The sequence below is a fragment of the Ahaetulla prasina genome, chromosome 7, assembly GCF_028640845.1.
Source record: "Ahaetulla prasina isolate Xishuangbanna chromosome 7, ASM2864084v1, whole genome shotgun sequence".
In the NCBI taxonomy this organism is placed as follows: domain Eukaryota; kingdom Metazoa; phylum Chordata; class Lepidosauria; order Squamata; family Colubridae; genus Ahaetulla; species Ahaetulla prasina.
The window spans coordinates 81,856,967-81,883,685 of NC_080545.1; the positions used below are offsets into that span (position 1 = coordinate 81,856,967).

At 40.6% G+C, this 26,719-nt stretch overlaps 1 protein-coding gene and 1 long non-coding RNA gene across 6 annotated transcripts in view; one reads left to right on the forward strand and one right to left on the reverse strand.

Moving 5' to 3' along the window:
* The window catches only part of IPO8 (importin 8), a 56,886-nt gene extending 32,550 nt beyond the window's left edge, over positions 1-24,336 (forward strand). For 2 of the 4 annotated variants that reach the window (XM_058191778.1, XM_058191780.1), the window contains 10 exons: positions 1,501-1,626; positions 1,931-1,997; positions 3,515-3,640; positions 5,466-5,563; positions 7,594-7,689; positions 9,613-9,833; positions 13,846-14,051; positions 14,911-15,135; positions 16,080-16,196; positions 19,123-24,336. In XM_058191778.1, coding sequence (XP_058047761.1) covers positions 1,501-1,626; positions 1,931-1,997; positions 3,515-3,640; positions 5,466-5,563; positions 7,594-7,689; positions 9,613-9,833; positions 13,846-14,051; positions 14,911-15,135; positions 16,080-16,196; positions 19,123-19,217 — 1,377 coding nt within the window. In that variant the 3' untranslated portion in view covers positions 19,218-24,336. The remainder of the gene's footprint in view (positions 1-1,500; positions 1,627-1,930; positions 1,998-3,514; positions 3,641-5,465; positions 5,564-7,593; positions 7,690-9,612; positions 9,834-13,845; positions 14,052-14,910; positions 15,136-16,079; positions 16,197-19,122) is intronic. The other 2 variants (XM_058191779.1, XM_058191781.1) reach the window with 2 other exon arrangements.
* LOC131202652 (uncharacterized) overlaps positions 2,060-26,719 on the reverse strand; it is a 52,977-nt gene continuing 28,317 nt past the window's right edge. The window contains exons 3-4 of one of the 2 annotated variants that reach the window (XR_009156182.1): positions 3,057-3,138; positions 2,060-2,677 (exon numbers count right to left, since the gene is read on the reverse strand). This is a non-coding gene — a long non-coding RNA (uncharacterized LOC131202652). The remainder of the gene's footprint in view (positions 2,678-3,056; positions 3,139-26,719) is intronic. The other variant, XR_009156181.1, reaches the window with a different exon arrangement.

Here is a 26,719-nt window from a genome sequence, read left to right on the forward strand (position 1 = left end):
AGGGGGGGTGTACCAGCCATCCTGAAATGATCCCATTATCACTTTTGATCAGGGGTGGTATTCATTTACCTTTGCTACCGGTTCGCAAATGCGAGCGCATGCGCCACCTCCAGCATGCACCGGGTCTTCTGCACATGTGCAGAGCGTCAAAAAGGGGATGTGATGACATCCGGGCGAGTGGGCGGAGCGTCCCGCAGCCGCTGCTACTGGTTCGCCTGAACTGGATAGAACCGGCTGAACACCACCACTGCTTTAGATTACTGAAGATTAGTCTAGACCAGGGGTCTGCAAACTTGGCTCTTTTAAGACTTGTGGACTTCAACTCCAAGACTTGTGGACTTTCAACTTCAAAGCTGGCTGAGGAACTCTGGGAGTTGAAGTCCACAAGTCTTAAAAGACCCAAGTTTGCAGACCCCTAGTCTAGACTTAATTTTCCCGTTGGGAGAAAAATAACGTCATTCATTTGTAGTGGAAAAACCAAACACATTAAACCTGCCCCCTGTCCCTGAAGACTTGAGAATAAGAGTGAAGTGAGGCTTCTTCAAGTAAGTTCCAGACAATATTTTATCTGTACTCTGGCTTGACAGTGTCAGCCTTCCCAGGTAGTCCAAACAACCGATGAGCTAATTCTACTTTATTGCAAGGCTACATTAACACAATCTTACACGTCTGAAAGCAGAAATCTCCTGTTTCCTTCACACCCTGATACCTTAGGGAGAATTTATGAGTTTCCTTTTCTGCCCCTTCTGCAGCTGCGGACTCTCCCACCTTATCTGATCATTTCCTATCTCTTTCCTTCCCTCCCTTTCCCAAGGTCATTCCCACACACCACTACAGATTGAAAGGTAGCAGTTAGATTCTACACAGGCAGATAAACCTTTTGCAGTTTGAACATCATTTAAGAGGGGCCAGCTAATCAGTTCAGGAATATTTTCGGAATACTGAAAATGCATTGTAATCGGCACTGCCTTTTGGAATATCCTTTTCAAAGGATAATATTTTCTGTACTAATTTTGAAAAGGGTTAAAAAAAAGTCTGAAATTTTTCTAATACCTCACCTGGAGTCTCCTCTTTTCGTCCTTTGACTCTTTAGCCACAGACTTGTTTTTCAGACAGTTTAATTCCATACATCCTAAATCTCTCTCTTACATGAATCCCTTAGTTCAGGGGTCTCCAACCTTGGCAACTTTAAGCCTGGCGGACTTCAACTCCCAGAATTTCCCAGCCAGCTTTGGCTGAAATTCTTTCCGTTTTGCTGGCTGGGGAATTCTGGGAGTTGAAGTCCTCCAGGCATAAAGTTGCCAAGGTTGGAGACCCCTGTGCTAGTGGACTACAAGAGCACCACATTTATGCAAAAGTAACAAACAAGTCAGTGTTGTTTCATTTAGGGGGAGGAAGCAAATCCCTAATTGTTCAAAAAAGTTCAAAATGCAAATTTGAAGTTGACGCAAGGATTTTGTGAATTATGATGTCATTTTTTTCTGCATTTAATTTCTTTAGGCAGAGATTTTTGTTAAAGTTCTTCAGAGTGAAGAGTATGAAGAAATGGAGGATAAAACTGTTATGGCCATGGGGATCCTGCATACAATTGACACGATCCTAACTGTCGTGCAGGATCACAAGGAGGTGAACCTTCTCAACCATTTGAAAACTGAATTCAAGAGGTTTTGCACTAAGATGCGATACAGAAATTCTTTCAGTAAATGAAGGAAACAGTGTGGGCCAGGAGATGGCACCATAGGCTTAACAAATGTGTGAGACTTTTGCATGCAATTTTCATCTAGTAATAATGTAAAATATTTTAAATACGGAGGGCTTTTTGCTTGACTCTTTACTTTAGGAAAACTCTTTGCGTTAGAATAGTAGCTTATTTAAGAGAAAAATGTCTTTTTTCTTTACTTTACTTAAGTGGCTTCTTTCTTTTCTTCAGATAACTCAACAACTGGAGAGCATTTGCCTGCAAATCATTGGTCTTGTCTTGCAGAAGCATGTAATAGGTACATTGAAAAGCCATCCGGACAATATTTGCTTTCTTATTTAATGTGGCAGAGAGTTAAGTTATTCTCTACCCTGCTGTAACAATACAGCTCCCTGTCCATTCCCCCCCCCCCATTTAGATTAGACTTAAGCCAAAGTTACCATGAAGTTATATCGTTTATTCGTTACTAGAGTGCAACATGTTCTATAGCCAATTCATTTCTGGCTGGAAAAAGGGGAGGGACAGTAGAATCAAATCTAAGAATGTGAAACTTGACAAATGGGACTTCAGTTCAGATTACATTGGACTTACAATCTTCTTCAGAACAGAAAGGAATAACTGAGTTGGAAGGCACCTTGGAGGTCTTCTTGTCCAACCCCCTGCTTGAGCAGGAAACCCTATACTGTTACGGCTGTCCAGACTCTTCTTAAAAACCTCCAATGATGGAGCACCCACAACTTCTGAAAGCAAATCATTCCATTGATTGAGTGTTCTAAGTCAGGACATTTCTCCTTAATTCTAGGTTGCTTCTCTCCTTGATTTGTTTCCATCCATTGTGTCTTGTCTTGCCTTCTGGTGCTTTGGAAAATAGGTCGACCCCTTCTTCTTTGTGGCAGCCACTCAAATATTGGAACACTGCTCATTGATTTTAGATAAGATGTTATCTTATCTGTGGAAGACTATCATTAAATATAATTCCTGTAGGGAAAAAGTTGAGAATAATAATTGAAGTAGGTTTAGAGGGCAGCGACATCACCCTTTGTCAATGGCCTATTTCTAAAGTTGACTGCTTATATTTAAAATTCTTCTCTAGAATCTGGATGGCCTTTGGGTATTTCTACAATAGTGGGGACATATTGCTTGGTTTCTCCCATTTTTTCCCTGTTATATCACTGAGGATAGAATTTCATGATGAGTATCCATGACTGGCAGAATTGTCCATTCATGGTCACTTCTCCCACCATGTTTGCAGGTTCTCCTAATCTGTTCCAGCGGAGATTCAGTCCTCCAGAGTGGATTTTAGGATTTAAGTACTAACAGTTGGAAGGAAAACTAGTTTAAGTTTAAATAAACTTACCTCAGAACTAGCTGTCTCTCAAAAATTTTCCTTATTGCAGTCTAAGTCATTCCTGTCTTCTTTCCGAAAATCTTGAGATATGCTTTAATTAGAAGTAAAAATACATATAATATTAGGCACATTAGTAAACAGAAATTAAGCCTGTAGGCATTATTTATTTCATTTTCAAGGAAATTTAGAAGCATATTTTGTAGTCATAGGGAATTTTGTTTAGTCCCACTAAAGTATCCTTATTGGTATCTAGCAAATGCAATATTTTAATTCCAGTCTTAAGACTGTGCAATGCCAATAAATGTGGTGCTAGCCTCCAAGCAGACCTGGGAAATGTGTTGTCAGAATACGTCATGAAGATCTTTTCTAATTCACTTAAAGTAGCTTTTTATAGGCTGGGTGGCATTTGCAGGCATGTTTTCTATATCTCTTATGCCTGTTTGCTTGCTTCCCCCTTTCCCTTTCAGAGTTCTACGAAGAAATTCTCTCTCTGGCATACAGCTTGACATGCCATCTTATTTCACCCCAAATGTGGCACCTCCTGGGTGTCTTGTATGAAGTGTTTCAACAGGATTGCTTCGAGTACTTCGCAGGTAATGAGCTTTGCCATTTGCTCGAAAAGAGCACCGATCAATAGCAGGAATAAATAGCAGTGGTTTGGGAAGTTGTGATGGAGTGTTTCAGTTGTCACTTTGTCTTAGTGGAAGCACATTGATTTGTTTCCCCAGTGCTATAAATTCAGGATTAGATTTGCTTAAATATCCAAGGTAGAGTTGTGTGGCCTTTAAAATGCCGAAGTTGAACAAATTTGTGTATTGGGTCAGATTTTGCTGACTGTGGGGAAGATCAAGAACGTATTCAGGTTTTGCCTGCTGAGCTATTCAAAGCGTATTCAATGAATCATCTGACTTTTAAGAGTTATCCCATTTTGCTTTATGTTATTTACAAGACAAGGAACCTTAGAACACAAACAGCAAGGGAGAAAGCAAAGATCCTTCGGACGCCAAATTTTGTGCCGGTTGTCCTCACTGAATGACTGGTTGCTTAACAACCAGTGGCTTAGTGATTGTTCATAGTTACAATGGACCCCAAAATGGTACCTACAACCTAGTTCTGGAGTTCTACAGCCGCACAGGTTTGGGCACACATATATCATAGTCACACAATTACATTTTGGGTGCCTGGCAGTCACGAGTGTACTTTTTGCCTGTTTCCAGCATTTACTTCTGCTTTCCTGCAAAAAGAGGTCTTGGATAAAATGAATTAATTTTAATGACCCATTGTACTCATTCAACAACTACGGTGGTCATTAACCACCATCACAACTTACGACCGTAATTCTAATTTAAGGACTACCTGTACCCAGTCCCATTTTATTGCTTGCATCAGAAAATTGGGTTTCAAGAAGGCCTGGCTGTTTTCTTGTTCCTGCTGAAGATTTCTTTGTTTAAAAGGGAGGAAAAGGGGGGCCAGGCATGTCCTGGTAATGGTGGCTTTATGTGCCTGCTGCCCTAGCATGCAAATAGAACTCCCTGGGTGAAGAGATTCATTTCAGATCCTCTTGCTAAATTTCCCATGGGAGAGGGGGAGGATACAGGGGTGAAATCCATTAGGTTCTGACAGGTTCAGGAGAACCGGTAGCGGAAATTTTGAGTAGTTCGTAGAACCGGTAAATACCACCTCTGGCAGGTCCCAGAGTGGGGTGGGAATGGAGATTTTGCAATATCCTTCCCCCAGGAGTGGGGTGGGAATGGGGTTTTTGCAGTATCCTTCCTCCAGGAGTGGGGTAGGAATGGAGATTTTGCAGTATCCTTCCCCTACCATGCCCACCAAGCCACGCCCACAGAACCAGTAGAAAAAACAATTGGATTTCACCACTGGGAGGATTAGAATATTCCTCCCCCACCCGTTATCCATGCACACTCTTGAACCAATGTTGTTCCTTTCTTAAAAGAAGTTTTCTAGCAACAGCTCCACACTGATAAAATGATTTCATTTCAATAAAAATGAAAGTTTAGCTCAGAATAAATAATACAATCTGTATTAGCTACGTTCATTTTTCCTTTTGCCTTTATTTGCTTTATATCATTTGATACATTGTAATGAGGAGAGTGGGAAGTTTGTATTGGGATTTTGAGCCTTAGCTGCGGTACAAAGGTTATCTGGAGTCTTTTGTGAGCATGATGTGGGATCATGTCTGGTACACTTTCCTGAAATTCTTAGGAGGGCCTGAATAAATCCAGGAAATGTTTTTACAATACGTTAACATGTCATGACTTGGTGTATGTGCTAAATACAGAATTTTAAAGAATTTACCAATGAACGAATTTAGTGAGGGATTATAAAACAAAGCAAGGATAATTCTGTAGGGTAAATTAATGTATTTCATTCTCAGGCTGATCTTGTCTCTCCTTCTAGATATGATGCCCCTATTGCACAACTACGTCACTGTTGATACTGATATTTTATTGTCAAATTCCAAAAATTTGGAGATAATTTATACTATGTGTAAAAAGGTAAGTTTTCGAAATTGCTCATGCTTTGATCAACCTGCTGTCCATGAATGTGAGAACGTGAATGATATGTATGGTTGAATATTCCCTAAGCCCATTAAATAGACACCCTTAGCTTTGCTTTCATAATACTTTAACGTTTAATGTTACATTATTCAGACCTCCAATCTGTAGCACAGGCAGCTTATTGATTAAGGTGTTTGGTTTAGGGGAAGAAGACTTACATTTAAGACGTATTCATGATAGAACACAAGTGTACTATAGTTATGTAAAAAGCCAGAACTGACAGAAACAAATAAAAGACTGTCTCCAGTTAAATTTCCAATTTTTATAACTGAGAGCTCATACCTGCCCTTGTTTCCCGCTGACAGTATGTTCATGTAGCGATTTAGAAGTGGGTATTTTTTAAAACGGAATTTTTCTGAAAACTGTAGTGTAGGGAAATCTCTTCCACTTGAAGGAACCCTTTCCAGCTCTTTATTTTCTTTCATTTTGTCATTTAGTGCATTCATATCGTACATTTGCAAGAATATTTTTGTCATTTTTGTTTTCACAACCCTGTGGGTTCTCCCCCCTCCCACTTTTGACTAATATGAGTTCTCTTCTTGAATGCCCACTCTTGCTTCCTGCTGAGAAAAATATGGGTTATCTTCCTCCTGCAAAAGTCTCTGCCTTGATTTGTTACATTTGAATCACGAGAGGCTCTGCCCGATATTTATTCTGCTTGTAGCTCATGGAAGTCTGTGCAACGTGGATTGCTCTGTATGGGGATTGATGATTTTGACTCGAGTTTTGGGTTAAATGGACTTCTGTTCTATTAAGCTTCTGTAAATCTGAGAAACCGGGCCTGAGAACGGAATGAAAAATGGCTTTGCTTGCTTCACTTCATTCATTGATTCCTGTGGAATCTTTACTTTTTAAACAGTTCTTATAAAGAAATCTGATCTGATTTGGAAAATGCTGGTCCTAGTTGGAAAAAAAATCAGTTATTTATTGTTTATAATAGAATCAATTTTGATTAGTTATTAGTCATTTATTATTTACCGTGGACATTTTTTAATGGCTAATGTTTACTATTTTGTAAACTGCTGTGTATCTATGTGGATTTGGCAATATTCAAGATGAATAAGTAAAAGTAGTATAAATAAATAAAACATTGGAATATAATAAGCACATCCATTATGGAAAATCACCAATTCTCAGTGTTTTAATCCTGATTTGACATTAAGGCAAAACAAGTCTCTGGTGATTTGTCACATTCAAATATACTAGACAACATTTCTCTTCATATATATAATATACTGGAAGTAGAATTAGCTTCAGTGAGAATTAGTTTAGATGAGCTTCGGTGGCGCAGTGGTTAGAGTGCAGTGCTGCAGATTACTTCTTCTAACTACCAGCTGCCTGTAATTTGGCAGTTCAAATCCCACCAGGCTCAAGGTTGACTCAGCCTTCCATCCTTCCGAGATGGGTAAAGTGAGGACCCAAACTGTTGGGGGCAATAGGCTGACTCTGTAATCCGCTTAGAGATGGCTGTAAAGCGGTATATAAGTCTTAAGTGCTATTGCTATTGCTAGCCTGGGTAGTGTTGTTACTTGTAAATATAAATATTTACATTAAGGAAGAATGCTTGGACTGTATGTCTTATTTTAGTACAACATAAAAAATCCTTGAAATTGAACTTCACTCAGCGTGATTTCATGTTTTCTTGAAACAATATGGAAAGAGTTTTTTAATTGCCTGATCAGAAATAACCTTGCCTAGTTTTCAAAACCAGTCACATCATTGGTACTGCTGTGTTTGAGTGCTATTTTATTTTTTCTATCTAGTGATTTCAGGTGTCAGGAAACTCATGCAAATGTCTCGTTAATTATTCAGAAAAAGTGTTGTCAAATATTACACGAATTCAGTGAAACAACTTTTTAAAATGTTGTGTTGCAGCCATTTTTTTTTGTCACCAAGGAAAAAAAATGTCTATTTTTTTTCCCCCAACAAATCTCACGGGTTAAAATGATCTTTGATTATTTTGACAGGTCCTAACTGGTGATGCAGGGGAAGACGCTGAGTGCCACGCAGCAAAGCTCTTAGAGATTATTATATTGCAGTGCAAAGGAAGAGGTATTGATCAGGTAATTATTGACTGGAATATTTTTTTCTTTGCCTGGATTGTAAGCATCAGCCAGAATTTTGGAGACCCGTATATCTAAGAAAAAGAATTTAGGAGAGGTGAAGCTTGTGCTTTGTAGACAGACATTTTTCCCCCCTTTTGGGATTGTCTCATATATAGAATCCAGCTTGGTTTGAAAAGGTTCCTTATTCCTCCTTTCTCACTTGTTTGAGCCATCAGGGAAGTGGGGTTGGTTTAATTTTTTTCTGGCGTGCCTTTCCTCAGTCATAGTTCAATAACAATAGAAGATTTAAACATCACTGCAGTACAGGGATCTGCAGACTGTGGGAAAGATTACTGAAGAATTCCACAGGTGCATGAAAGGCAGTTTTCAGCTGAGTGAAAATAATGTTCCATTTGATCTTAAAGCATCTAAGGCCCTAGGAATTTCCAAAGTGGAAGGCTTCACTTCTTGACAATATTTATTAACAAGAGGGCAAAACACAGTGAAACTGTTTCATGGCACCATTGAAAGTTACACTAAGTGGAAGCTGTGTGGACCACTTGAAAACTCCCAAAACATGGCTTGGCTTTGGCTCGACAGAGGGTGGGAATTTGATAGGCTCTTTTTTTTACCATGCTTGTACCAAAGATCGTAGTGGATTCTCTTTCAGGGTCTCTATAGCAGTGATGAAAGTAAAATTTGTTACTATCAGTTCTGTGGGCGTGGCTTGGTGGTGGGTGGTAATGTGACTGGGTGGGCGTGGCCAACTTTTTTTTTTAACTTTTAAAAGCATTTTTTACAACCTCTTCGGCCGAAAACCTGGCTGGGGAATTCTGGGAGTTGAAGTCCTCCAGACTTAAAGTTGGCAACGTTGGAGACCCCTGTATTAAAGAGTGCCTTACTGCTCTAGCTAATCAACAAGACTGAGAAGATGTTGAAAGTATGAAGGAGACCCTTTGTGGGACAAATAAGGGAATAAACTAGTCACCTTGTTAGGGGAAGAACTGAGGCTGTCAGAAGTTGGAGGCTTCCTACCCACACCACTTGCTCTTCATTTGATGAGGAGGGATTTATTTTCTGCGTTCACCCATCAGATGGTGCTCAAGCTTTGAAAATGAAACCCAAATGCTACTATGAGAAGTTCATGAGTAAGGTAGAGATAGTTCAGAACAGAGCCTAGGGCTTGCCGTTGTTTTGGGATATAGTGGCTATTAACCTGAACCCACATTATATGAGAGCATATGCACCAAGACAAATTCCTTGTGTGTCCAATCACACTTGGCCAACAAAATTCTATTCTATTCTAGTCTAGTCTAGTTTAGTCTAGTCTAGTCTAGTCTAGTCTGTTCTATATATAGCCAGGATTATATTGTCCAGGACATCTGGATAAAGAACATGAGATTGCTGAATGAGGAGTGCTAGGTTTGGCCTATATTACATGAATATTAATTGTATTTAAAAAAAGATGTTAATCAAGGTTGCATAACCAGAAGAGTTTGGTTTGTTGTACCTAGTGCCCCTCTTTTTCCCTTTTAAAAAGAATTTCCTAACCATGGGGTGGAGCAAAAGGGAGAGTGATGCTTCACTTCCTGACCTTTGACAATCTTACACAACAGTTCCTGTTGCTTCTGGTATTTCCTGCAATAAATCCCACTGCGATTATCACAGTGCCTTTAAAAGGAGAGAGAGGGAGAGGGGGGAAAAAAGAGAAAGAAAGGGGAAAAACAGCTGGATATTTTGTAGCAAAGAGAATTCTGTAGCCAGTATCCCATCCAGAATTACAAAACATATATATCCCTTAAAGTCGTTTTTAAAAGACTGTACTTTGAAAACAGAATTGTAACTGATTTCTGCAAGGCAAGGGCTGAATCGTGTTTTGAATAGGCGCAGTATCTGAAATATTTCAACTTATTTCTCCCCATATCTCTGTTCTCCCCCTAGTGCATCCCTCTGTTTGTAGAAGCTGTACTTGAGCGCTTAACGCGAGGGGTTAAAACCAGCGAGCTCCGCACCATGTGTCTCCAGGTTGCCATTGCTGCCCTCTACTACAACCCCGAGCTCCTTTTGCACACTTTGGAGAACATCCGGTTTCCCCATAACCCAGAGCCTATCACTGCGCAGTTTATAAACCAGTGGATGAACGATACAGACTGTTTTCTTGGGTAGGTGTGTGCGATGCTCTCTTTTTCGACGCCATGGGAGTTTTTTGGGAGACCGTACTTTGAGAAGAAATGCCAGGATTGTCTTGTTGTCCTACCTGCCCTAAGGTGTGTTGTTGTAGCACGAAATACCACATAGTGACCTTTGGAATAGAATTGATATGGTTCTCTACGGCGTGAGATTTTCTCACGAGCCCTACTTCGTATGAATAGTGATGATTTTACTTTCCCCCCACCTTCCCCAAGTGGCATTCAGTGCACGGAGCTACAGCTTGAAGTCTTCATTTTGCTTGAATTTAGCTGTGATGTCAAATTCAGAGGGAAGGCACATACATTAACATAATCTAGCTAAATTAAATCAAGATATTTAAAACCCCATCATGCATTTAAAATGGGAGGCTTTTAGAGTTGGTTTAATACACGAACTTTATAGGGAATTGGATGAGTTTCATTAGCTGGGCAACTTGTCATTGGCACTTGTTACTGATTTTATATGACATTAAATATATGCTTTGTCTTTAAAAACTAAATTACTTAGTACAGGTAGTCCTCAACTTACAATCACAATTGAGCCTGAAATTTCTGTTGCTAAGTGAGGCATTTGTTAAGTGACGTTTGCCCCATTTTACAACCTTTCTTTCCACAGTTGTTAAGGGAATTGCTGCAGTTTTTAAGGTGGTAACACGGTTGTTAAGTGAACGAGGCTTTCCCACTGACTTTGCTTGTCAAAAGTTTGCAAAAGGTGATCGCAAGATCCTAAGAGACTGCATCAATATGAACCAGTTGCCAAGCATCTGAATTTTGATCATGTGACCATGAGGATGCTTCAGTGGTTGTAAGTGTGAAAAATGATCATAAGTCACTTTTTTCAGTGCCATTGTAACTTCAAAAGGTCACTAAATGAACTGTTGTAAGTCAAGGACTACCTGTATTTTGTTTCCTATATATATGTGTGTGTGTGCGCACACATGTGCGCCAAGAGTTAAAGCTACACATCCTATGACCATGATGGTGAACCTACGGTGCATGTGCCACAGATGGCACGCAGCGCCCTCTCTGTTAGCATGCAAGCCATCGCCCCAGTTCAGCTCTGCCGCGCATGTGTGCACCCCTCCCGCCAACAGCTGGTCGTCTGGTCTCTGCTGTGCTTGCATGTGGGGGCCAGGCACATGTGGGGGGGGGCACATGCATGCACGGGGAGCCTGTGTAGGGGGCTGCGTGGGCGCAGGACACAGGTGGGGGGGGCACACATGCGTGGGGCGCATGAGCAGGAGGCAGGGCGCATGCGTGGGGGCCACGTGCGCATTGCATTTTGGAGATTTGGGTGCGCTTGTGCTTTGGGCACTCGGTCAGGAAAAGGTTAGCCATCACTGTCCTATGATATAAAAGACAATAGTAGTTAAATGATTTAGAAAATAAAATACAGGTAGTCCTTGACTTACAACAGTTCATTTAGTGACCGATTGAAGATAAAATTAGGGATATTTTGCTATCCATATAGAGAAGGACTTTTGCAGCTCACAATGTGATCAAGGTTCTTCCTTCTAGAGCAAGGGTGTCCAACCTTGGCAACTTTAAGGCTAGCGGACTTCAACTCCCCCATGCTACCTGGGGAATTCTGGGAATTGAAGTCACAAGTCTTAAAGCTGCCAAGTTGGACACCCCTGTTCTAGGCAATGGGGAGAAGTTGAACTCAGTGGCTGGTTGAAAGTCAGGATGCCAATCAAGGCAATATGTACCTGTATATCCTAACTATCTTTAATAACATGGATACAAAAATGGTAATTGAAGGCCAGGAAGGCAACAAACTAAAAAGCTTCCAAAATAGTCTCTTTCAAAATTTGAAAAGGAATATTCATAAAGAATAGCAAGAGCATTATGCGAATAAAGAGGTCAAAGATAGCCACTTGTAAGGGGAAATTCCAGAACTTGCAAGCAGCTGCTGAAAAGCCTCCCTCTTTTTCCTCCCAGATAGAATGCTGATGTTGGTGAATTGCAGAGTAGAGCTTTTCTAGGCCATCTTGATTACTCAGTCAAGCTCAGATTAGAGCAACTGGTACTTCAGACATCTCGTTCTTCACCTATTGAGGATGTTTAAGTCACAACTAACTCTGAATTATACCTGTCAATGAAACAAAACCCCACGGGGGACTGTCTTTACAAAGAGAGTGATGTGATCCCACTTAGTGCTTTAATTAATAATTTGACGGCCTCGTTTTGAAGTTTCTCTGGATGCTTTTCAGAGGCAGTTCATATAAGAAATGATTCAATGCTTTGTTCCCTGGAAAAAAGAGATTTTTGGGGGTCTGTTTCTCACAAAGTTTAGAAACATCATACTTCTGCAGAAATCTTAAGATGCTCCTGATTCAGTGTAGGATTCTCCTCTAAGTGTTTTTTCACAGTCTGGCCAGGTTTTATTGCTTCAATTTAAATCAGAATATTTTAAACCTGGTCGTTAAGCAGTATTTTGCTGTTTGCAATTTCTGCATATTTTCACATATTTAACAAATAATAATTTTAGTTTATGTAAGTATCCAAATATATATATATATTCCTCGTGTTAGGGACTCGTTTGTCAATAAGGGCGGGTTTCCAAATGGCTGATAGGCGGGAGATATCATCTCGTTTGTTCATGCTGTGTGGGCGTTTTTCTATCTCGATGGTGTGGAAAAACGCCCACACAGCATGAACAAACGAGATGATACCTCCCACCTACCAGCCATTTGGAAACCCGCCCTTATTGACAAACGAGTCCCTAACACGAGGAATGACACCAGACCCACACTCACGAGGTCCACACAGGATGTCACCACCACACATCCACCCAGAAAGCAGACCCAAACCCACACTGATCAGGAAGCACGACCAAGGACCAGAAACCAGACCGCAGCTGCAACATTAGCCATTTCAAACCCCTCCAATCCATACATGCAGCAGACTGACACCCACTATGAAGATGTAGCACGACCACGAACACGAAGCCAAACAACAGCTATGCAGCTCACCAGCTCAAATCCCCCTGCAACACAGACTAAATTGAGCACAACCAAGCCCCCACCCAAACAGGACACACCCCCATCCAATCAGAGCACAAAAAACCCCCATCCAATCAGAGCACAGCCAACTCCCACCCAATCAGTTCAAACCCCCACTAGCAGTTAAAAAGGAAGAAACAGCTGCAATCACACATTGCTCCCAGAAGCACGAAGCTGAAGCCTGAAGATGACGAATGAGACTTCGTCGAAACGTCGCCAAGACACTTCCAATTTTACGCGGGAGAAAACCCGAATAACCAAAGACCTACATACAAACACCCGCGAAAACCTCAGAAAATATATATATATATATATATATATATAGGTCTTTGGTTGTTCGGGTTTTCTCCCGTGTAAAATTGGAAGTGTCTTGGCGACGTTTCGACGAAGTCTCATTCGTCATCTTCAGGCTTCAGCTTCGTGCTTCTGGGAGCAAATATATATATATATATATATATATATATATATATATATAAACAGATAGTCCTCACCTTATGATGGTAATTGGAACTGGACTTTCTGTCACTAAGCGACACAGTCAAGTGAGATCCCATATCTTTGCAATGCTTAGCAATGGAAATTCTACTTTTGGTTGCTGTTATTAAGGTCATTAAGATGACATCATGTAGTTGCCATGCCAACTTCCCCACGACTCCTTCCCATGCCCCCCCCATGCATGCATCTCCCACATGTGCCCCCCCCCCCCCCCCGTGCATCCCGAAAATGAATTGGCCAGCAGAAGGCGCGCGTTCATGCACAGTGGAGCTGAGCTGGGTGATGGCTCACATGCCCGCAGAAAGAGCTCCATGTGCCAGATGTGGCATGCATGCCATAGGTTTGCCATCACGGCTCTATAACTACCTTCTCAACTGAGCATCCATCAGATGTTTCTGACCTCATGTTTCACAATCCTCACCTAACTTATAGAAAGCTGTTCTGTTAGGAAGATTAATTCTCACTAGTGAATTGTGTACATTCAGGCTTCATGACAGGAAGATGTGCATCATCGGACTGAGCATCCTTATGGGACTGCCGTCTCGACCCCCTGCAGTAGACGCTGTGGCTGCCCAGATTGTCCCATCTGTTCTCCTCCTATTCCTGGGACTAAAACAAATGTGCGCCACCCAGCAACATACAGAACACGAAGAGCATGGGAAAGCTGAAAAGAACGATGCAGAAGATAATGGTATGAGAAAATAGCAGTTTCCTGGCTTTTGTGATCAGCATTTATTAATAGCACGCTACTTCTAATTTATTTCACTTGTGCTTAGCAATAGCAATAGCTGTTAGGCTTATATGCTGCTTCGTAATGCTTTACAGCACTCTCTAAGCAGTTTACAATTTCAACATATTAATTGGGGTCTTCCTTTTACCCACCCTGGAAGGATGGAACGATGAGTCAACTTTGAGTCAGTCAGGATTGAAGGATTCGAACCCCTGGCAATGAGCAGAGTTTGCCTGCAATCCTGCATTCTAACCACTGTACCACAATGGCTCAAGATTGACTTGAAGCTTAGAGGGAAGATATTTGCATTTTCCAAATAGTTTTGAATATTCCCAAGCATTTTCCCCTACAGGAAAATTTTAGATCGAACTAGCCAAGATGTTATTCTCTTAACTGCAGCTTTTTTTTCTTTTAGAACTTTATTCTTTCAACATCAATCCATTACACTCCCTCAGCTGTGAGACAGAAATATTCTCCTTATTTTTAAGGACAAGTGTGTTATTATCCCCATAACTGCACACCTGATATACTCCTCAATCTAGTTTTCTCCAGAAAATGATTATTTCAAAAGAGTCTGGTGATCCTTTCAGACTATTAATCAGAAATCACTTTTCCCACAAACTCGCCTTCCTCAGTTAAAAAAAAGCAACCCCAATTTGTTTTCATGATCAATCTTTACCAAGATTGTAATTTAAAGAATGTTTTTTCCCTGGGGGAGTCATTAATTTTGAAACTCAGCTTTTGGTTAAAAAATATACATCTTTGTCTTCCTTGTCTTCTTTGTTCTTGATATTTTTTTTTAAAAAAACCATATTTTCAGAAGAGATTCCAAGTGATGAAGAGGAAGTAAATGAAGCAAATCAGGACATGCAGGAGAACCATGCTGGGGGTGGTGGTGATACAGGGGATGATGATGATGACGATGATGACGACGAAGACTGGGATGATGAAGCATTAGAAGAAACTGCTTTAGAAGGCTTCAGCACTCCTATTGATCTAGAAGATGGCGTGGATGAATATCAGTTCTTCACACAAGCATTGTTAGGTATAGACGTTTATTAAAGTACTTCTGATTCTTCTAAGATTACTAATTTTTAGGATTTTTTTTTTAAAAAACCCCAGCTGATTTGAAAAACTAATTTTAATTAGTTGTATAACATTAGTTTTATAGCCCCTATATCAGGAGTTGAAAACTTATAGCATTGGCAAGATTATTGAAATAATAATTCAATAATAATTATTGAAATACAACAACAGTGCTAATTGTATCTGATGACAGATTGGAGGCCAGCAACATCTAGCCGGGCTGTCAAACTGGTGGCCCGCGGGCTGGATGCGCCACACACAGCCCACGCCCACCCCAGCTCCGCAAAGGGGAAAAATGTCGCAAAACGTCACGGGGCAGCAATGTGACGCCGCGAGTATGACACCCGTGATCTAGAGGATTCCATTGTTTTCAGTGTTAACCAGTATTCAATACAAAACTCAGTTCATTAAATGCCAATCATCAGACAGATGTACAGTATATAAGTCTGTTATATTCAGGGTAATCATAATTAGAAACTCAAGTTCAAATCTTGCTATGAATCTCAGAGGCTGGCTTAGGGTAAGTCCTTACCTCTCAGCTAACTTTTATTTGTTCCTCATAATTTGTTTGTTTTTATTTTATTTATTATACTTCCCAGCTTACAGTCCAAAGCTATAATTAAGTGCTCTGAGAACTTAAGAGTGGCAGCAAGATATAATACTCTTTATAAAGGAATTCATGTTTCTGGAAATAAAGCTGTTGGAAGAACTGAATGGTTAATGGAGATCTATCACTAAGAATATTAAAACTGTCTATCTCTCACACACAGCTGAAACCTCGGCTCAGTAGGCTCACTTTAAAAGTAGGTCTCTCTGTGCTTGAGAAAATGGTGATTTAACGATGTAGACTGGGAATTTGGCAAGTCGCATGTCTCTCAAAAAATACATATTCTGTGTTTTCAGCTATACAAAGCCGAGATGCTGGCTGGTACCATTTGTTGACTGCACCACTCAGCACTGATCAGAAGACTCAGTTGCAGGAAATCTGTGCATTAGCTGAACTCCGGAGAAATACTGCAGGTCTGTTGCAAGAACGTTTGCAGAAAGCTTACAATCTAAAGTCTGTCAACAGGAACTCTTGGTTATTGCAGCCCTGTAAAATAACCTAAACTGTCCCAAGTTAATTTTGTTTGTGTTTGTCCATTATTAGAAGTTTTTTTTTATATATAGGATTTTGTTTTATGCAGAAATTTTGAAAGGTGTGGGGTGGCACGCCCGCATACTTTTTACTCCTTTTAAGAGAACGAGAGCAGATGCTTCAGGAAGCAAAATAATGAAATCTACAGTGAGTTAGAATCAGAATAGAGCTAGAAGGGACCTTGAAGGTCTTCTTGTCCAGCCCCCTGCTCAAGCAGGAAATCCTATACCATTTCAGACAAGTGAGCATCCAGTCTCTTCTTTAAAATCCTCCAGTGATGAAGCATCCACAACCTCTGAAGGCAAACTGTTCCACTGGTTAATTGTCCTCACTGTTAGGAAGTTTCACATTGTGGAGGTTGGGTGTCAGTGTTGTGGTCCATCAGCAGCCTGCGGAGCTGGCAGCAGAGTTGAACAGTGAGGGGGCAGGGGAGGACAATGGGCTAGTCCTGGAGTCAGGGGAAGGCCCAGACGAGGGTTCTGCTTTGGAGGCAGAGATGGGGCCAGGGCCATCTGGGAGCAATGCACGGACTCTGGAGCCTCCAGAGGCGGACAGCAGAGAGGCAGAGGACAGGAGGAGCCTGTTCCTAGTGCACGCATGTGAAGAGCTGCCAGAAGGCAAGGGCAGATAAAGCAAAAAGGACAACTTGGGAGTAAGGCCAGGAGATGATTGGCCCCTCCCATGAGGCTTAAAAGCGCAGCAACGGTTTTTGGGCTCTTTGTAGGAAAGCAAAGTTGCTACATTTGTTTCTAGTCCGTATCTCTTGTTTCGGAACTTTGTGGGGCTTTGCCAAGAAAAGCCTTTGGCAGAGTGTCAAAGAAGACAAAGGTTTGTGATAAGGCCGAAAGACTTGTTTTGGAATTAATTTGGACTAAGATGAGAATGAAGTAATTCTCAGCTATTCTAATAAAATATGTTTGTTTAGGACTGATTATGTCTGGTAATAACTACTTGGGCCTAGGTCACAACAGTGAGGGAGAGCTTAGTGTAAGATGCTTACAAGTCTAGTTGAGCATTAATTTCCTTTAGACACAGCTGTCTAATAGCCACAAAGTAAACTCTTTCCAATGAGGCAGGGCATTCATGATTTATGTGGTGTGTGTAGGTATATATGTATGTAGTATGTATGTATGATTCCTATATATCACGGGTATCAAACTAGATTTCATTGAGGGCAACATCAAGGTTATGTTTGACTTTGGAGGGCCAGGGTGGGCGTGGCCAGGGTAGGTGTGGCCAGCTTGACATCACTCATGTTGGGGCGCCTGTGGTGGCTTGATCCCCACGGGCTGAGTCTGGCCCCCGGGCCTTGAGTTCTGCTATATATAATATAGGCATTTGCAGGCAATAGTAATTTAGGGAGACACTGCAAACATGTTCTCCCTAAACCTCCCACCCCAACCCTTCACTACCTACCTCTATCACCATTTCCAAAAGAACCGACAAAGAGGCTTTAGAAGGATGCAGGAAATCTAAATACGCAGCATAATGTATTCAATTGTTAAAAAAATGTGTGTGAGGCATTTTTTGCCTCATAGCTACTTCTCCGTCTAGATTAAATATTCAATCTGAGTTCAGTGATATCACTGAGTTCAGTGATACAGCATATGCTCTATAGACAAAAGTTTCCAAGTACATTTCTTGGCATCCCAAGTTAAAAGGATTAGCTCATTGGTCAACCGTTGGGGGGGGGGGAATAGGGCGGGATAGAAAAAATGTTCTGACTTGGAACTTCACGTGTTGCTTTATTGCAGTTTGACATGCATGCTTTCTATTAGGTTCACTCCCAGTGCCCAGTTAGTATGTGGAACTAGTGCAATTTTTCTAGGATTGTTCCAATGAGTCCATGCTCCTTTCAATTCCTAGAATTCCCAACGATGGTAGTGCTGCTGACTGAGAAATGCTGGATGCTAATTCTGCCTCTTTAAAGAATGCCCTGGGGGATTCCTTCAACCTTCTTTGGGGAAGGTTGAAATAGTATTTAGTTCTACCTGCATGATTTTTTTTCAAAACTTTTCTGCAAGTCAAAGATGTTAAAAAAATTTATAATGCTTTGGTAAGGCCTCATTCTGAATCTACATCCAGTTTTGGTCATCACAATGTAAAAAAGATGTTGAGACTCTGGAAAGAGTGCAGAGAAGAGCAACAAAGATGATTAGGGGACTGGAGGCTGAAACATATGAAGAACGGTTGGTGGAACTGGGTGTGTCTAGTCTGATGAAAAGAAGGACTAGGGGAGACATGATAGCAGTGTTCCAATATCTCAGGGGTTTCTACAAAGAAGAGGGAGTCAAGCTATTCTCCAGAGCACCTGAGGGCAGGCCAAGAAGCAATTGGTGCAAACTAATCAAGGAGAGAAGCAACCTAGAACTAAGGAGAAATTTCCTGACTTTTAGAACAGTTAATCAGTGGAACAACTTGCTTGCAGAAGTTGTAAATGCTCCAACACTGGAAGTTTTAAAGAAAAGATTGGACAACCATTTGTCTGAAATGTAGGGTTTCATGTCTAAGCAGAGGGTTGGACTAGAAGACCGCCAAGGTCCCTTCCAACTCTTATTCTAGTCTAGTCTAGTCTAGTCTATTCCATACCATTCCATTCCAGATCTAGAAGTATCTATAACGGAAAATTCAGATGGCTGCATTTTTCTTCTTAAAAGAGCTATGACTTTTCCTCATATTTAGCGGGTCTTCACAAATTGCATATCGTTATCATATCTGTTTAAAAAGTAATTGGAAGTATCATTGGTAGCGCATAAAGATATACTTGCAACCTGTCTCTTAATATTCATTTGTTTCTTTTCAATTTAGAGTCAAAGAGGATAGAACAACAAACGGGCTTCCCATTCGATAACAAAGGACTGGTCTCTGGATATAACTTTGGCACTGCACCAGGAAGCAACTGAAAAGAGCTTAAAGAACTGTACAAAAACATTTCATTATTAAAAAAAAATGGTGACTTATGAACAGGGAATATAATCAAGAGGTCTGCAAGTTTTCCCCTTCGGAAAAGGCAGTATTTGACCCTCTTCCCCCCCGCTCATTAAGACATTCTTTCTAACCAGCTGCTGTAATGTATAAATCCTTGTGGGTATTTTTATAAGTTGTTGGACTGAAAAGAAAGCATCTGTCCCCTCTTCTTTCTCCTTAGGAAAGGGGGAACCAGCTATTTGAAACCGAATGGAATTGCACTTCTCAGGTTTTTGCCGTGTGAAATTGAAGGGGTCTTATGGATAACAGTGCCTTCTGTTGTATATACGGATTGCCCAACAAAATTTTTTGCTTTTTTGTTTGTTTGTTTGTTTCAAAGAAAAAGGGCATAGAAAAGGTCGTAAATCATACCTTCCTTTCCATACTCTTGCGTTAAACTTCCTCTAAAGAAATCATGGCTGTATTGTGCCCGTCGCACATTTTACAGTTAACTATAGAAACCGTTGTTAACATCCCTGCGTATGTGTTGGCTTCTACATCATGCCTCATTGAGTTAAAAAAAAATGTCTTTGCATTCACTGCTGTTACCAGATGGTGAATTGTTTTTAAATTTTTCTTTAGAGTGGTCAGGCTTTGCGTGGGCTGGTTGTTGTTTTTTCACCAATCCAAACTTTGCAAAACATCCTCCTTGTTTACCACGGAATCCATCTGCATGTCCCAAGCCTTTTGAGGTGCTACCTCCGCTTACCTTGGACCAGGGTCTGGCCTATGAAGACTCTCGCCCTACATAGCCAAGAATAGTGGCCTTAATCTGGCATCATCCTCTGTTGGGATTAGGGTTAAGATAAAGTAGGAGTCTCCATCCTAAGACATCTGGAAAATCCCACTTTGTAAAGCAAGATTAGTAACTGTGAGCAGGATTTCTCTTTTCTTTTCTTTTGCTACTGATGACCCCCTGGGGAAAAAATCCCAGTGTTCCAACACTTGGAAAGCACTGCTTTAACAGAATTTCATCTTCAGCTCTGGATCTTTTTGAATGTGGATCCCAAGCTTTTCCCAGTGCTGTTGTGGATTTTGTGTTGTCTCAGTAATGAGCTTGCCGACCATGTAAATAGTTTGTACTGTACTGTTGTTGCTTTGTACTGTTTCAATTACAGGATTATCATTCTTTTAGCCATATTGATGGTGAGATTTTAAACTTTTCAATAATTGCATATATAGGCCTTTGCCTTTTGCCCAGCGCTTGAGTTTGGTTTTGTTTCCCTCCTTTCCAGTTGCAACCATAGGGGAGCAAAGGAGAGGGAGGAGTCAAATGATGCATATGGTTTTACTTATGCAAGCCCCCCTTTTCTGTATGGGTCATGACATTGCATACATGCTTCCCAAAAGGCACAGCTTGGGTCATAACACAATAGTGCCTGCAGGTGTCTTCCTTCCTTCCTTCCTTCCTTCCTTCCTTCCTTCCTTCCTTCCTTCCTTCCTTCCTTCCTTCCTTCCTTCCTTCCTTCCTTCCTTCCTTCCTAACGTTTGCCCAGGTTTGTATACGAGAGTATAATAAGATCACATTCAGTGGCTCACCTTGCACAAACTTTGTTGAGGACAAGGGACTGAATCTTTGTATTCCAGCTGTCTATCTCAAACCAAAAGACACTGATTATGGCCTTTGAGCTTCTGTCCTCCATAAACCCATTACAAAAACATCTATTTTCCATAACGCGCTAGCAAACTTTCTACAGTTCTCCAAAACAGTTTTTTAGGAGCTTAAACTTTCTCAGACAAACAGTACATTTGCAGTTATGTAAGTGCACTTTCCCCCTTTTAACATGACAGAAGAATGGGAAGGGGTTAGAAGGCCCATTTCAGGGACGACTATTCAAAGAAAACAATACCAAACTTCGAATCTTTAAGGAGAAATATAAAGTATGCTAGTTTGGGAAACTTGAGCAACTTAATTTTGAGCTAAGAGTTTGCTCATTAGTCCGTCATTTACTAAATTTGGACTGAAAGCCTTTCCTGCTATCTTGGCTTTTTGTAAACTTCCTTCTCAAAATGCTAGCTTAAAACTATTTCACACAAGACAAAAAGCAAATCTGTATTTAATGCAGCAACTTTAATTCCCGAAAGCACCCAACAGTCATGTTTAGATGTGATGCTTTTTGGGGTACACTTAAAACACGTTTGATACAATTCTGAACTGCTTTGGATGAAGAGAAATTAGAATGTAAATATTTGGTTTCTTCCCCGTCCCAATACAATAGGATAAACATTCACCTTCATTTGCATTTATTTTGATTCTTTACTAATTCTGTTTCATATCCCAAAGAAATGTTCTATAAATGTTTTAGCTTGTTGAAATGAGCTAAAACCTGGTTCCCTCGTCTCTCTTGAATTTATTGTTGCACAGTTGATAGACCAGAGGCATTTGCTAGAAAATACTTAAGAAAGCAAGAGGAAAAAAAAAGAGAGAATTTGTTGTTCTAACTCTTCAGATTTTTGTGAAAATATGTTTGCAAAGGAAAGTATATTTTTATTTGTTTGTATCTATATGTGAAGGAAATCCATTTTTAAAATATTAAGTAGCATTTAGACTACTACTTCGTAGGGATAACAGCTTGGCTTTTAAAAAATTCTTTTCGTTTTTGCGTATCAGAGTCTAATCCGTCTTCCAGGTGATTGTGCCCAAATTTTATCCTAAGATGCATCCACCAATCACAAAAATACCATTGGGGGATTCAGGGAGGATTGATGCTTCTGTGGCATCCAAGTCCCTACATAACTTTGCAGCTTTCCTGCCTCTTGGACTTCATCAGATTGAAGAGGAGAGAGGCATGAAATGCTTTTACCTCCAAGCTTCCTTTTATGTTCTGGGGGTTTTTTGAGGTGGGGAGGGGGTGTGTGCGTGCAGAGATGATTTAGGATTCTACCATTTAAACCTGCAATATGGAGATGATGTGTAAGACGGTCCAACTGCATGGATTTGTCAGCTGTTGCATGCAGATAGGTACCTATGCTTCATTGATGCCTAGGGAACATCGGGAACACATCAGCCGATGAGACGTTACCATCTCTATTTCCCTCCGATGAATATGTCTTTCGTTGTTTTGCCTATGTTATGTTGGGTTATGACAAATGTAACTTGAGAGAGAGCACTTCCTTAATTAAAAAGCTTAATGTGTAAAGCAATTGTTGGAAATGCAGAGCTTGAGTGATTGAGTCGCATGTGTCTGTTTATTGTTGATGATTCATTCATGTTATGGATCAGTATCACAGATGCAGTATTACAGTTATAAATCATATCGCTCCACACACTCTGCTTTATTTCTTTTGGTCAACCACACTTTGTCTAGTTTTCCAACATGAAGGTAAGTATCTTGTCACTCTAACTTTCTGGATAGGTTATCATAATTGTTACAGTATCTGCTTTTTCAATTCCCACCAATGTCTTTCGGTAGCTGAAGTCATATGTATTGCCACAAAAGAAACAAAACATCACACCAAGTCCTACAAGAAAAACATAGGGTAGAGGGTTGGACTAGAAGATCTCCAAGGTCCCCTCCATCTCTACAATTCTATGTTCTATGTTAAAACACCAGGGTAGCTCTGCTAAAAATGGGGAGCGTCTCAGTTGCTCACCGATGCAATATAGATGCAAGCTTTATCTCATCTTTGCGGAGGCCCTATACACGTGATGGTGAACCTATGGCACACGTGCCAGAGGTGGCATGCAGTGTCCTCTGATGGCACGCGAGCCGTTGCCCCAGTTCAGCTCTGCTGGGCATGCACGCATGCCTCTCGCCAACCAGCTGGTCTTCAGGTCTCTGCCTTGCATGCGCAGCGGGCAGGGTGCGTGTGGGGGGGCACATGCACATGCGCAAGGGTTGCATGGGTGGCACATGCATGCATGGGGAGCTCCTACGCATGCAGGGGAGTGAGACACGTGCGGGAGCCGCATGCACATTGCATTTTGAGGGTTCGGACGCGCGCTTTGGGCACATGGTCCAGAAAAGGTTAGCCATCACTGCCCTATATCCAGCTTCTGCCTTGGTTTTAAAGAGGACAACATTATCTATCTAGGTAGAAGAAAGGTAGGGCTTTGGAGTTATCTCCCTGCGTACCTGATCTTAGGCCTGCCCTGGGCTTTAATGCCAATTATTTCCAGGTCCTGTTCTAATTGGCTTCCCCTATGTTCAGCCTTTGCCAAAAACCAAGATGCTGGACTTGATGGAACAACACGCAGGTCTTCTCAGTAGTGACCACTGAGGTCAGCTGAAATTTTACTAGTACTGCCCCAGTTTCTAAGCTTGTCCCATGATGAACCATTATGCCTAGCATTATGATGAACAGTTTTGCACTGTTACTATGTGCTTATTTGATATCCCTTCAAATTACTGAGGGAACATTTTTAAAATAATTGTTTAATCCAATTCTTGACCACAAAAACTATTTTTACAGCATGAATGTAACTGGGTTGTCAAACTTGAACTTTCAAAAAGGGGATATTTTGGAGGAAGTCTGTTTTGTTTAATGTGCTGTGTACATGTTTTCATTTGTATATTTATGGTTCTTTTCCCCATTATAAGCATAGGTTGTACAGATAATTTATTAGAGGGTATAATTTAACACACTCTTTTCTCAGATTATTCTATGTGTTTTTGACCCAGGCTTCCTTAAATTTAGCTGATAAGAAAGCCTGACATTCAAGAAAAATGATGCAAATTATATTCAAGATTTTTCCTTTAAATTTTTTTTTTCTTTCAGTGTGCAACTGGAATACCCTTAAGAACAAATGCATTGTCAGGGATATATTTCACTGAATGCATGTTTGAATGTCTTAATCATGATGGGGTTTTTTTTCAACTGTTGCTACAAGAATTGCTACAATATCAGAAACATTTGGATTAGATTTGTAATTCCTGAGAATAATGACAGCTATCATGTCTTGTGAGAAAACAGCTTTCAGGATCATATTCATCAGCTGTTGGGCTGGAACAATAGGAAGGTTTTGATAGAATTTTGAAAAGTGCTCATCCAAAGTTGTCAACATCCATTGTTTCTATCACCGGATGAATGTTATTGTTCAAAACTCCTGCTGGATAACCTATGATGAGACAGAGTAAAGAGGATGTCTACAACAACTTAATATTTGCAACTCCTTTCATCACAAACTTTAGTTAGTTTGAGGACTAACCCCTTTAGTCCCCAAACTTTATAAACATTTATCACTTATAAGCGCAATGCATGAATCAAACAAAGCTGCCCATTCAGGGTGTCCCTTTAGCGGCAGCATCAAGAGTATTCTGAACCTCAATTAGTTTTGACTGCACACTGCGGTTCTCCCAGTCAAAATACAGAACGATGACTGGGAATAATTTTACTGAACCATGATTGCTTCCATCTGTAGAAACAATTCCAGAATAAAGCTATGCAATTTTCTTCAAATGCTTTCAGAGGAACATCAGTTGAATGCAGTATAATTTACAAAGTTAGCCATTCCTCCTGTCTTAATTTCAGGAGTTTAAAATGTTGGGACGATGTCAAAAGCAAGGAATTACCTTTTTCAGCAACACAATTGGACAATCCATTGACCTGCAACTACTATTGATTCCTAAGAGTGACATGCTATCACGTTCTTTGCAGCATCCTTTGAATCTCTATTTGCAAAATAATCTTGTCACTTTTCTGATGAGCTTTCTTCTCTTAACTGCTTTGTTTTGCTTGTCCAAGCGCACACAAGATTGACAATCAATAGTGAGTTTCTTTGCAAAACACTTATATAAAGCTCTATCAAAGTTGTTGATACACACAATCATTTTTGTTTTGCAACAAGAAAAATCTGGTACCTTGCCCTCACTTAGGAGTAATCAAAAACCATTCCCTCCTCGGGAGTAATCGAATGCTTTTTCTTTTGAAATGCTCCTCTGCTCACTGTGTCTACTTTTTGTATGCAACAAAATTTCATTTTAATGTATGCCAATTATTGTACATTCAAAGTGACAATAAAGTTAGTCTAAGTCTAAAAGTCCCAGTGTTTCTCAACCTCAGCTGTTTTAACATGTGGGGATTTCAACTCTCAGAATTCCCCAGGCCCCACATCTTAAAGTTGTTGAGGTTAGAAACAGTGTTCTGACCTAATGGAATTAAAACAACCCACCTGACACAACCAGATTAAGCTTGCTGATAGCAGCCAGCAGCATCTACATATATACTATTTCATTTTCCCCTTCTTTCTTTAGGCACTTAGGTACAGCAAGAGAACTTCCTTAGAGACAACTGATGGTTAGATGGTTAGACATAGTCCTCAACTTACAACCACAACTGAGACCAGAATTTCTGTCATAATTTATTACACTTGTAAGTCAAATGGGACCCAATTTGGTGACATTATGGTAGTCCTTAAGCCAACCCATCTTTCCCAATTGGCAAACATGGTCACAGATCACAATCACAGGACTCCACAACTGGTCGCAAATGTGAATGGATTGTCAAGTGCCTGAACTGTGATCACATGACCATGGGTGGTGGTGCAACAGTCGTAAGCACTGATATGGATTGTATGTCACTTTTTCCCAAGACCATCATAACTGAACCATCCTCAAATAAATGGTTGTAAGTCAAAGACCACCTGTAGAGCAAATCTCAGGCATTTATGGAACGACACTTTCTTCATTCCTAATGCTGTTTGTAGCCTCTTCTAGCTCCATGATGCTTTGGAATACCAAAGGGCATCTATACTTTAAATTAACATTTTTCAAATTGGGTTTCTGGATTTATTAATCAGAAAAAAAAAATGCTCAAATTCCTACTCATTGTCTTAGCTGAGCTAAGTATGATGTGTCTTGAGAATCAGTGGTGGGATCCTACCGGCTTAACAACCATTTCAGTGATTGCGCGCTTTGCGGGTGTGCACAATTGAACAAAAATCACCTTCCAGGTTAGTGGTAGGGAATTAAAACAGCTGAGGCGCATTAATCTGCTCTGCCATGCTAATCAGCTGCAAAGATATCGGTAAGTAAAGCGCAGGGGCAGAAGAGCGGACCCAGCTGATCATCGGAGCTACCGGTTCACCTGAACCGGTCCGAACCGGTAGAATGCTTGGTCAGAATGCTTCCCATTTTATTTGCTTGCAATCGTTTCTATGCTGCTTAATTCTCCCAACTCTATGAGGATTACAGTACATAATATATATGTGTTAATTATGAATGAAAGCAAACAAACCCATTTAAGCTGATGTACCCATTAGGAAGATGCCCACCTAAAGATGATCATTGCCTCCATTTTTCTAAAAGGGTTCATTTCAGGAAAAGGGGGTTGCAGCACTGAACATCTATTTACCCAATCTTTTCCAGAACGTTCTCTCCCTGCTAGACCAAGGAGAGGCAGATTTTTACCTCAAGAGGTCAGCCCCAAAGATAGCAAAGGTCCACCCCATACAAGATTTACGAATAATCAAAACATAAAATATAAGATAAGATCCCAA